We start from the raw sequence: 12,500 nt of genomic DNA, 5'->3' as shown, positions 1-12,500 counted from the left end.
TTTTTATTTTATTTTTATATATTAATTTATTTTCTTTTTTTTTTTGGAGTGGGGGGGGGAAACGGGGTTTAGCTTTGTTGTTGTTTGTTTTTTTGTTTTTTGTTTACCTTTTTCTTTTCTCTCATGACTTCTCCCCAAATCTAAGTTATATTTCATTCGTTTGCAATTGTGCGTTATTTTTTAAAGGAAAAAAAAAAGCAATAAGAACTTTATTAATTAATTAAAATGAAACATAACTTTTTATTAAATCAAATTGTGTATCACAAAATCTACGTTGGGGGAATTCCCGAAGAAACCAATATTGTTCATGAAGGGGGTATAGTAGTGAAGCAGAAATTATAGTTTTAAAAAACCCATGAGAAATATTATATTTGGGCCGGGCAGCTTTTTTTTTTTTTTTTTTTTTAAAAACCAAATACCAACAAATAATAACGCTTCGCTCAAAAACCCTTCTTCATCAACAAAAAAACTATCAAAAAAAAACATGAATGTATTTTCTGGGTTTGGGAAAAAAAAGATCAAAACGACGACAAGAAATTCGGTTTTGATCGCTTCAGTTTTTTGCCTTCGGATCTTATTTTGATTCTTTTTTTTTTTAGTAATGTATGTTTTTATTGTTATTTTTATGTGGGCTGAAGACGGGTTTTAGTCCCGAACATTCATTTTTTTTTTTTTCTTGTTTTTTCTTCTTTTTTTTTTAATAGAAGCTGTATTTTTTTTTTATTTCGTTTACAGCCCACAGCTTCTAAACAGCTTTTGTAACACTTTGTTATCACATCATCCTCATATCATTTCATCAAGGGTTTCACAGACTTTTGGTTAAGTGTAATGTAGGCATTTTTATTTCCTATGGACACAGATCCGCTGGATGGGGAACACCGAGCATCTTTCATTGCTCTGATTGTGAAACACGGAATTTCAGTAGGGTTTTTGGAGAATAAAAAGGAAGAGCCTTTTACATGTGAAATCAATACAATTTGGGTGTCAAAACAACCCCAAAAGTGAGTAGCGTTTATTTATTTCCGGCTATAATCTTCCCCGCATCTCGTTATCTACATAATACAAATTTCATAATATATAATAAGAACAATGATTAGTGATAATAAGCTACATTTCTAAAACTTCTTTCGTCGAAACTCAAAACCGCTTACAAACATCAAGTCAGCTAACCAAATTGCAATAAAAACTGCAACTGCGGGCCCAAAATCACCCATATCACCAGGACGCTTAATAGTTTAAATATATGACACCCAAACCCCCCTTTAAAGGGCTTTTAAACATTGTTGTAAGGGAACAAAAATTTTGTGTCTTTTTTTTTTTTTTTTTTTTTTTTTGAGATTTCCATTACACATGGGCCATAAAGGAAATTGGGTTTAAACCCTGCAGGGAGTGCATTTCCCCCAAACCAAAAAAGGGCCAAACACGACACATCAAACCAAGTCATTTTTTTTTAAACCCCAAAAATTCAACCAAGAAATGTAAGGATGATAGGAAAAAAGGCTGGAAGGAAAGAGGAAAGATAACAGCACCCGGAGTCATCCCCGGCTGTTCAATGTCACCCCGGAAAAAAAAATTTTTTTTTTTTTTGGGCCCACAGCCAAAAAACAGAGCCCTATGATTGATGTGATACGGGGAAACCGGAGACAACGAAGAAGAGGAAGACCTAGACCTAGTTATATTATTTTAAAAACATCTAGAATGGATGCCCGAGGAGCGGCTCAAACCCACCAGGACCTCGATCCAAAGCGAGTGTCCATACCCAAAGATCACATAGCCGCCGTGAGGGTTCTTGTTTATTGGAAGTGCAAAAAAAACTTTCCAAAGGGGACTGGATGCCCACAAACGAGTGTCATACCACAGCCCCCCCCCCTTTAGTCCCATTACGGTTCCGTACCTTGTTTCGGTAGCCATCTCAGATGGTTTCCCCAGGGAACAGATGAACTGAGAGGGCCTGTTGGGGGTAGCGTGTTCTCGGGCATTCCCTGGTAGGATCCTACGAGCAAACCACTTAGGGTTTCACGCCGTTTGGGACAGTATCGCTCGACGTTTCTGGGGAACACCAAAGTTTAAAATTAACTGTGTAGCCTATATGAAGGAATGAAATTAAACGTCGCTCGGCTTCTTTATTATTGTGTATAGACACCCATTTTCGGTTCAGTTTTTTAACTCCCCTTTTACCACCTGCACCCAAAATCGCCCACATTTGTTACGACACAATATAAATTTTTTCCCTTATTCATATTTATTTTGCACATCCAAATTTAAAGTTGAAGATGATCTTTGTTTAATTAATAAGAACATAAAGTTTTTTTTTTAAAGAGAGTTGTTTGAGTTTAAAAATTAAAATTTTCTCTTGGGTAAGCCTGCCTTTTTTGGGAAAAATACTGAAACGATGGGTAAAGAGAGAGTAAAAAAAAAATGAATTTGATTCTACCTCCTAAATATTAATGTTCGTGTAATGACGTCGAATTTTGCATGAATGTTTAAAACAGTACTCGCTGGTTGTATCCCGGTCTCGTAAAAACCCAAAAAAATCTTTTGTTAAATCCGAGCGCGTGTCAAAAATCCGGTGCTCAAGGGAGGAAACCAAAAATATTCGGTCACTAAACTCCAGCGTGTCGTATTGCAGAGCGTGCGGGAAAGTCAGCACCCTTTGCTATAACCCAGCAAGTAGGTACTATTGTGGGCTTTTGTAGTCTAGTGGTAGGGCCACTCGCTTTCGGATCTGAACGTCCTGGGTTCGAGCCCCGACCCCCGCTTAGTGTTGAATCCTGGAAAAGTCTCTTTTTTTCACATTCTCTCACCACACTCGGGATGTAAAAGAGTACCCGGCCGTTAACAGCGTTGTCTTTATTTGGGAAAAAAAAAGTTAAATCGCCAAACAGTCGTCAGTTTCGTTCTATATGTTAAGTGTTGCTGTTGGCTAAAAAAGACCCCTTGTGGGCGCTTTGAGCACGTTTAGTGGAAAATTACTCTATGTAAAAAACTTAAATTTATTTTTGTAGGTAGATTGTTAAAATTTCCCTAACACTTGTTTGTTATCAAAGAGATTTTAAAAAGGTTTTTTTTTTTCTGGCTTTATTTAAATTATGAAATTAAAGGAGCAGGGACCTGTGCAAGGTAAAGACCTGAACAAATGTGTATGAAAGGTTTCTACTTGCTTTGTCTGGCACCTTTATACACACTTGTTCCATCTTTTTTTTCTGGCTGGGTTTCCTGAAATATTTCAAAGAATTTTTTTGTCTCTTCCCTGGTGGAGCATCACCTCTGGGCAGAAGAAAGTTCGTATTTGAAAGTGGAAACAAAAATTGACAAGTAAATGACCCCGGTAAGAAACTCATAACATTGCCATCCGGAAGTATAACGTAAACCACCAAAACTTGTGTAAATTTTTAAAAAATTTTATGCTGATTAATCAGTTAAGTGAGGAATTATCATTACGCGGGTGTCAAAAATAAAAATAAAATAAATACAAAGACCCAAGTGGCGTCAACTTCATTCTATCTTTAGGAAGTGCTGTTTTTTTTTTTTTTTCCCAAAAAGACATGAAGTCATACATATAACTCTTCAGGTTACAAACTAATTTGGAAATGTGTCTATTAACAAGTCCTTGGAGGGCTAATGATGAATAGGTTAATTATATTGAATCCTAAGTTGTCATAACTATTGGGGTTTGCCGGATGTTTCAGGCAGATTCTATGGATTACGAGGGCGTAAAGGAGCGAGGAGGGATGATCTTTTTGGCCCACCAGAATATATCGAGACTTGAAAAAAAAAAAAAATGCCATCATTGAAACCAAAGTAAATTACACAAGGTTGTATCCAAATCCTTGGAATAGAGGTTTTACACTTCCAAAGAGTTCGAAACCAGTGTCGAGTTTTTCTTGCCGTCGATCTGTTTTTTTAGTATGGTATTATGTTTTCATTTTTTTGTGTTTTTTTTTTTGTTGTTGGCCCGATAAAGGGGTTTTTATCCCGAAATGTTCCGTTTTTGGGTGTTTTGTTTTCTTTTCTTTTTTTTCCCCCCTTTTAAAACATTTTTAAGCTGTTTTATTTATTTTTGTTTATTACTTTTTTTCTACAGTTAGTTATTTTTTTTTTAAAAGGGGGAGCGGGCGGGGGGGGGGGGGGGGGGGGGGGGGTAGAAGCCTCAGCAAAGTGACCTCCTGCCCACCCCAAACCCTTCACTAACCCTTTAAGCTGTCGGGAAATAGGCGTCCCTAAAACCCCAAAAAATTTCTTTTCTTCTTCTAATTTTTAAAAATTTGTTTGTTCTTTCTGTTTATTACTTTTACAGTCCACAGCTCTACAGTTTAGTAGGGGACATCACCAAAAAAAAAAAAAGAAAAAAGGGGGGATAAAAGACAGCAAGAAACCCCCCCCCCCCCCCCCCCCCCCCCCCCCTCCCCCACCCCAAATCAACACTAACCCTCTAAGTCTGTCGGGCAAATAGGCCGTTGCGGGACAATCCAAATCTCGGCGTGCCCGTAAGGGGGGGGATTTGGGGTTGTCTTATTGCCCTGTGTACTGGAAAAAACAGTTTGGCTTTCTCTGGGCTGGGGAAATGGTACGGGCAAGGGCGTCTCTCTGGGAACTGTAAAAAGCCAAATCATAGACCTAAAAGGAAAATATGTATTTTATTATTATATATATATATATATATATATATATATAATATATAATATATTATATATATATATATATATATATATATATAAAAATATATATAAATAATAAAACAAAACCATAAAATTAATAGTGCTCAACTTGTATAAAAGGAGCTATTTATAAACATTTGAAATATAATTAGATAGTTTGACTTCATAGTTAGTGGGAAATCTTCATAGTTTGAAGTCAAACTATTTTAAATTATATTTTCAAATGTTTATAAATAGCTCCTTTTATTTTAAAAGTTGAGCACTATTATTTCATGGTTTTTGTTTTTAATTTATTTTTTTTAAAATTTTAAAGTATATTATTTATATATTTTAATATTATATTATAGATATAGATATATATATAAATATATTATATATATATATATATTAGAATATATATAAATCTATATATATTTTATATTAATTTATATTTTATCGCGAAAACTAAAAATTTTAAAAATAGAAATTGAAATTGTTATTATTTTCTAAAATTATTTTTTTTTTTTTTGTTGTTTTTCTTTTGTTGTTTTTTGTTTTCTTGGTTTTTTTTTTTGTACTCTGTTTTTTTCTTTTTTTTGTTTTTTTTTTTTGGGGGGGGGGGTTCTTTTTTCTTTTGGTTTTTAATTTCGGGGGGGGGGGGGGGGGTGAGGTTTTTATTGCTATTGTTACAAAGCTAGCTGTCAATTCAATGACAAGCTACGGGAACAAGAGGATTAAGGACAGGGAAGCAACAAGATGAACAAGGAAAGATCGAAACAAACCCAAAAAAAAAAAAGGACAAAAATAAGGGGGAAACCCCCCTCCTAATAAGAGGAACAAGAACAAAATAAGCAGGATCGGGGAAGGAGGAATATATATATATTATATTATAAAATATATATATATATATTATATATATATATAAAATATTATATATATTATTATTATTATTATTATTATTATTAGCGCTTAACGATTTGGCAATACCCCAGGAAATTTCCACCCATGTCCGAAGTCTTCGACTCAAGAAGGCTTGACATGCCACGCCAATGTTGTCCGTTCTTCGGGGCCTGAGCCCGTGGGGAAATCTTTAAACAACAGGGCTCCGCCATGCTGAAGAAAAAAAAAAGGTGAATCGTCAACGTCCTATAATATTATTATATTCATCATCATCATCAAGTGCCCGCCTGTTGCAGGGGCTCGGCGATCTGTCCCTCCAACCATATATTTTCCTCGTCTTCTCAATAGCTCCCATTCCTGTTTCCCCCTCCACCAATCCAACCGGGTTTAGATTGTCAATGTAATCTATGGAGCGTTCACATATTACGTCATCGCTAGGGGGGGGAGGGGGTCTACCAAAGTTGACATGTGTTCATGGGGGAGGGGGGGGGGGGGGTCGACCCAAAATGATTTTCATCAAAAATAGGCAAATTAGGCCTATTTTATTAAATGCAAGAGCTTCAAAAATGGCCCTTCCAAATAAATTAGCAAAAGGTGAAAAATTTAAAATTAAAAAGATGGAATCATCAAAAAAGATTGAACTGCTCAAACTGCTGGAAAAGTGAGTGGGCAGGCACTTATTTTTGGTAACACAAGTATGAAGTGAGTAGAAAAGTGCCAGAAGACAATAGAGAATAAACATTTTTTTCGCGGCGGTGGTGGGGTTTGAACCTGCGACCTTATTGGTACGACAACTCCGCCTGGCAGGTGAGAGCGTGGCTCTACCGTGTGAGCTATCCACGAACACAAAAATATTCGTTTCAAACCCAAAGTCATTTCTAGATCCCTCTCTCACCCACTTCTTGAGATCGCCGATTCGTTCACCACCTTCGCGAAATAATTTTGACCAGCAGTTTAAGCTTAATAGCCAATATTCTCATCACAAACATATAACATAGAAACGATTGAGACATTGAGTATGCTCCGGTGTATGGGGTGAATTTTTAATTCAGAAAAGTGAGTGGAGCAGGCACTTATGTTGGTAACAACAAGATATGAAGTGAGTAGAAAAGTGCCAGAAGACAATAGAGAATAAACATTTTTTTCGCGGCGGTGGTGGGTTTGAACCTGCGACCTTATTGGTACGACAACTCCGCCTGGCAGGTGAGAGCGTGGCTCTACCGTGTGAGCTATCCACGAACACAAAAATATTCGTTTCAAACCCAAAGTCATTTCTAGATCCCTCTCTCACCCACTTCTTGAGATCGCCGATTCGTTCACCACCTTCGCGAAATAATTTTGACCAGCAGTTAAGCTTAATAGCCAATATTCTCATCACAAACATATAACATAGAAACGATTGAGACATTGAGTATGCTCCGGTGTATGGGGTGAATTTTTAATTCAGAAAGTGAGTGGAAGCAGGCACTTATGTTGGTAACAACAAGATATGAAGTGAGTAGAAAAGTGCCAGAAGACAATAGAGAATAAACATTTTTTTTCGCGGCGGTGGTGGGGTTTGAACCTGCGACCTTATTGGTACGACAACTCCGCCTGGCAGGTGAGAGCGTGGCTCTACCGTGTGAGCTATCCACGAACACAAAAATATTCGTTTTCAAACCCAAAGTCATTTCTAGATCCCTCTCTCACCCCTTCTTGAGATCGCCGATTCGTTCACCACCTTCGCGAAATAATTTTGACCAGCAGTTAAGCTTAATAGCCAATATTCTCATCACAAACATATAACATAGAAACGATTGAGACATTGAGTATGCTCCGGTGTATGGGGTGAATTTTTAATTCAGAAAAGTGAGTGGAGCAGGCACTTATGTTGGTAACAACAAGATATGAAGTGAGTAGAAAAGTGCCAGAAGACAATAGAGAATAAACATTTTTTTCGCGGCGGTGGTGGGGTTTGAACCTGCGACCTTATTGGTACGACAACTCCGCCTGGCAGGTGAGAGCGTGGCTCTACCGTGTGAGCTATCCACGAACACAAAAATATTCGTTTCAAACCCAAAGTCATTTTAGATCCCTCTCTCACCCACTTCTTGAGATCGCCGATTCGTTCACCACCTTCGCGAAATAATTTTGACCAGCAGTTAAGCTTAATAGCCAATATTCTCATCACAAACATATAACATAGAAACGATTGAGACATTGAGTATGCTCCGGTGTATGGGGTGAATTTTTAATTCAGAAAAGTGAGTGGAGCAGGCACTTATGTTGGTAACAACAAGATATGAAGTGAGTAGAAAAGTGCCAGAAGACAATAGAGAATAAACATTTTTTTCGCGGCGGTGGTGGGGTTTGAACCTGCGACCTTATTGGTACGACAACTCCGCCTGGCAGGTGAGAGCGTGGCTCTACCGTGTGAGCTATCCACGAACACAAAAATATTCGTTTCAAACCCAAAGTCATTTCTAGATCCCTCTCTCACCCACTTCTTGAGATCGCCGATTCGTTCACCACCTTCGCGAAATAATTTTGACCAGCAGTTAAGCTTAATAGCCAATATTCTCATCAAAAACATATAACATAGAAACGATTGAGACATTGAGTATGCTCCGGTGTATGGGGTGAATTTTTAATTCAGAAAAGTGAGTGGAGCAGGCACTTATGTTGGTAACAACAAGATATGAAGTGAGTAGAAAAGTGCCAGAAGCTTAATGTTTATTCTCTATTGTCTTCTGGCATGTCTCAATCGTTTCTATGTTATATGTTTGTGATGAGAATATTGGCTATTAAGCTTAACTGCTGGTCAACATTATTCGCGAAGGTGGTGAACGAATCGGCGATCTCAAGAAGTGGGTGGAGAGAGGATCTAGAAATGACTTTGGGTTTGAAACGAATATTTTTGTGTTCGTGGATAGCTCACACGGTAGAGCCACGCTCTCACCTGCCAGGCGGAGTTGTCGTACCAATAAGGTCGCAGGTTCAAACCCCACACCGCCGCGAAAAAAATGTTTATTCTCTATTGTCTTCTGGCACTTTTCTACTCACTTCATATCTTGTTGTTTCAAACTGCTTGCTACCATTCAGTTTTGATTCTGAAAAGTTTTCTTCATCAATCATTTGATTTGGTTGTGTCTAGTTTATTAAATATATTTTGGAGTTTTCATCTGAAGAATGAGTAATAGTATCAATTAATTTTATGTTTGGAAATTGAAACAGAAATTAATTCCACTAAAAGACTAATATGCTATAAAATAATTTGCCTCCTATACTATTTTAAATTACACTTTCTGAAATTTTTTTTAATAGCACCTGCACCAAGTATCTAGCCTAATTTAAATAATGTTTGTTAGATTTTATCTTTGCAAATTAAAATTTTATGTCCCCATTGTATCGTAAAACATAAATTATCAACAGTTTCTGAAATTAATAAAATGTCTGAATGTGTTTTATCAAACGTTGATAATCAATGTTTATGGTTTGAAAAATGAATAATAAATATTGTGAAATTAAAGTTATCTTTTTGTTTTTATTAAATTAGATGTTGGGGGAGGGGGGGGGGGTCAGGTCAATGATGACAAGTGATGACTTGGGGAGGGGGGGGGGTCTAAAAAAGGGCAAATTTTTGATGACGTAATATGTGAACGCTCCCTATCCTCTGTCTCCCTCTTCTTTTCTTCCCAGCAACTTTACCCGTAAGTACAATCTTTTCAATTCCGTTTTTTTCTGTAAATATGTCCGAGATATTTTTAACTGTCTTTTTCTGATGGTGTTTACCAAAGTTGGTCGTACTCCAATTTCTTTGAATACCTCATCGTTTTTTATTTTATCTTTCCATGAGATATAGCATTATATTATTATTTTAACAGCAAGGGAAACAAACAAAAAGAAATTTTTAAAAAAATCAACAAAAAAAAAACAAAAAAACAACAATGCTAAACAACGCCAGAAAAAAAAAAAGAAAAAAAAAAAAAAAGAACATTATAAAAAGATGTGAGAAAAAAAATTTGTAACCCCGGCTGGGAAATACCGACGTATACTTATTTGCAGGTCAGTAAGGCCGAATCAGTTTCTTTTTTACGATAACTTTTTTTTTGTTCTTATAATTAGAAGTTTGGCAAAATCTTTGGAAAATTGTGTGATATCTAAAATTGAACTTTTATATAGCGCAATATCCACTAAATGTGCTCAAAGCGCTTTACAAAGGTCCCTAACCAACAGCAACATTAACATGTAGGACGAGACATGCCGCCTGTTAGGCGATATTACAATTTTCGGACAAAGACAACGCTGTTAACGGCCAGGTACTCATTTTACACATGAGTACGGTGAGAGAATATGAGTAAAGAGTCTTTTCCAAGGACTCAACCATGCGCCGAGGGAGGCTCGAACCCAGGGCCTTCCGATCCGAAAGCGAGTGTCATACCACAAGACCACATAGCCGCCACATCTGGGGTAGGTGGTGATTTAAAAAGCAATGGGTTTTTTGTTTGTGTCTATCGATGATGATGATGATGATGATGATGAGGAGGAGGAATAGGAGGAGAAGGAAGGAGAAGAAGAAGAGGAGGAGGTTTGTGGTGGTGGTTATAGTGTTGGTGATTGGGATGTGGTGATTAAAGTAGTGACGGTTAGTATTCTGGTGGTTGTTGTTGTGGTGGTGATGATGATGATGACGACGACGATGATGATGGTGATGATGATGATGATGATGATGACGACGACGATGATGATGATGAAGATGATGACGACGACGATGATGATGATGACGACGCGGATGATGATGACGACGATGATGATGATGATGATGATGACGACGATGATGATGAAGACGATGATGATGATGTTGATGATGATGGTGATATCAAGAAAGTTACATACTTTGAGTTTAGATCTGAGCGGTCCCATGCCGTATGCGTTGTTTCCAGTCCTCGGGTCAGATATTCCACCATAGGGATCCTGGTGGCTTCTCTTAGTTTGATACTGGAAAGGGGGGGGAAGATAATAATAGTAGTAGTAGTAGTAGTAGTAGTAGTAGTAGTAGTAGTAGTAGTAGTATAATAGTAGTAGTAGTAGTAGTAGTAGTAGTAGTAGTAGTAGTAGTAGTAGTAGTAGTAGTAGTATTAATAATAATAATATAATAATAATAATAATAATAATAATAAATAATAATAATTATGATAATAATAATAATAATAATAATAATAATAATAATAATAATAATAATAATAATAATAATGATGATGATGATGATGATGATGATGATAATAATAATAATAATAATAATAATAATATAATAATAATAATTATGATAATAATGATAATAATAATAATAATACTAATAATAATAATAATAATAATAATAATATAATAATAATAATAATAATAATAATAATGATGATGATGATGATGATAATAAGAAGAAGAAGAATATAAAAACTTGAGCTTTTATATCGCACATTATCCTCTTAACGTGCTCTAAAACTCTTTACAAGGGGTCCCAAGCCAAAAGCAACACTAGACATGTTGGATCAGACATGACGTCCAATATTCCAGATTAGAACTTTATTTCCGGACGGAGAAAACCGCTGTTAACGACGGTCAGGTACTCATTTTTTTTTTCACCTTATACGATGAGATAATGTGAGTAAAGAGCCCCCCCCCCCCCCCCTCCTTAATATATAATATTGAATCGTGTTGGATACAAATATGGTACGAATAGTGCTTGACACGTAGCAATGGAGCGAATTATTATTGTAATATTTACCACAATGTCGGAGTCAGTCTACATCGATGTTTCAGGCCTTTTTAGCCATCGTCAGGACTGTGTGTTACATGAGTTTGGTTTGTTGTGTGTTGTTGCAAGCATCATTCATTCAAAAAAAAAAAGAAAAAAGAAGAAGACTTACATCAGTGTTGTAGTTGTCATAGATATGATGTTCCCCTTGCTCAGTCAATCCTTGAGAGAGATCAGCATTTTGTTCCTGTGTGTATGGGGGAGCGGGGGGAGGGGGTAAATAATGAAAATTTGCATAGTGAGCGTGCCTTTTATATATATATATATATATATATATATATATATATATATATATATATATATATATATATAGTTTGGACGCTGGTCTATCGCATTGTACTTTCTGCAAAACCTAACAGAGATACAGTCGTCCGATGATCCGCGTATAACGCGTCAAATGACATGAACTCATAATTTATACTATTGTTTTTAATACTGTTCCGGGATTGTCAAATATTATACGATTCGTTCATCTCTTTGTATTTATTAAATGAGTTATTTTTATTGTGGCCAATACCACAACGAGCTTGTGTTTATTCCACCCCTCAAGAAAGATTATTAGATATTTTGTAACCAAATGGTATGGTATTTGTACTTGTATTCACCATATTTTGTATCCTTCTCCTTCTGCTTGAATGACCATTTGACCCAAAACTAAAACCGTTAGATTTGTATTCATGCGCATCAAAAGATTATTTATAATACTCTCCAACATTCGTAACGTCACTTCCTTCCTAATGACGCACGGTAACTTAGTAACACTAGCTCTAAACTATCGGAACAATGGCGAACGCCCGTATGAAATATATCTCCGGCGAGCATAAAAGCGTATCCAGAGGGGGAAAAAAACACATAAATTTGATCATGTTTTGACTTTACACATTCTGATCTCAAGGCATATGAAAAGTTCTAGCCAGCATGGAGAATAAAAAGTAATGATTTTCTTTGTTTAGAACCAAGATGGCCGTCGTTGCGGGCGGCGTGACATCAGACTACTGAATCCTATTACCAATCAGCTGTCTTTTACATCTAGATAATTTCACACCAATAAAATGTGTGCAAATATTCTGCAATCGTTGACTAAAATGTTTTATTCAACGCGTTCACAGCATTATTTACGTATTTACTAAGAAATGATAGGGTTTTCCAATGAGAAGACTGGAATAATAAAC

General features: G+C 36.3%; 1 protein-coding gene across 1 annotated transcript in view; it reads right to left on the bottom strand.

Moving 5' to 3' along the window:
- Positions 1–788: 788 nt before the first annotated feature.
- Positions 789–12,500, bottom strand: part of LOC144961678 (uncharacterized) — a 12,689-nt gene continuing 977 nt past the window's right edge. Inside the window, exons 2-7 of the mRNA XM_078894780.1 lie at positions 11,441–11,515; positions 10,413–10,514; positions 5,680–5,750; positions 4,520–4,594; positions 1,885–2,049; positions 789–897 (exon numbers count right to left, since the gene is read on the bottom strand). Of these exons, the coding sequence (XP_078750906.1) occupies positions 789–897; positions 1,885–2,049; positions 4,520–4,594; positions 5,680–5,750; positions 10,413–10,514; positions 11,441–11,515 (597 nt within the window). The remainder of the gene's footprint in view (positions 898–1,884; positions 2,050–4,519; positions 4,595–5,679; positions 5,751–10,412; positions 10,515–11,440; positions 11,516–12,500) is intronic.

The sequence above is a fragment of the Berghia stephanieae genome, unplaced genomic scaffold (genome assembly GCF_034508935.2).
Source record: "Berghia stephanieae isolate SIO BIC M18660-M18661 unplaced genomic scaffold, UCSD_Bste_1.3 scaffold357, whole genome shotgun sequence".
In the NCBI taxonomy this organism is placed as follows: Eukaryota; Metazoa; Mollusca; class Gastropoda; order Nudibranchia; family Aeolidiidae; genus Berghia; species Berghia stephanieae.
Note: the sequence above shows the minus strand (reverse complement) of the source record. Positions and strands in the feature narration are given on the sequence as shown.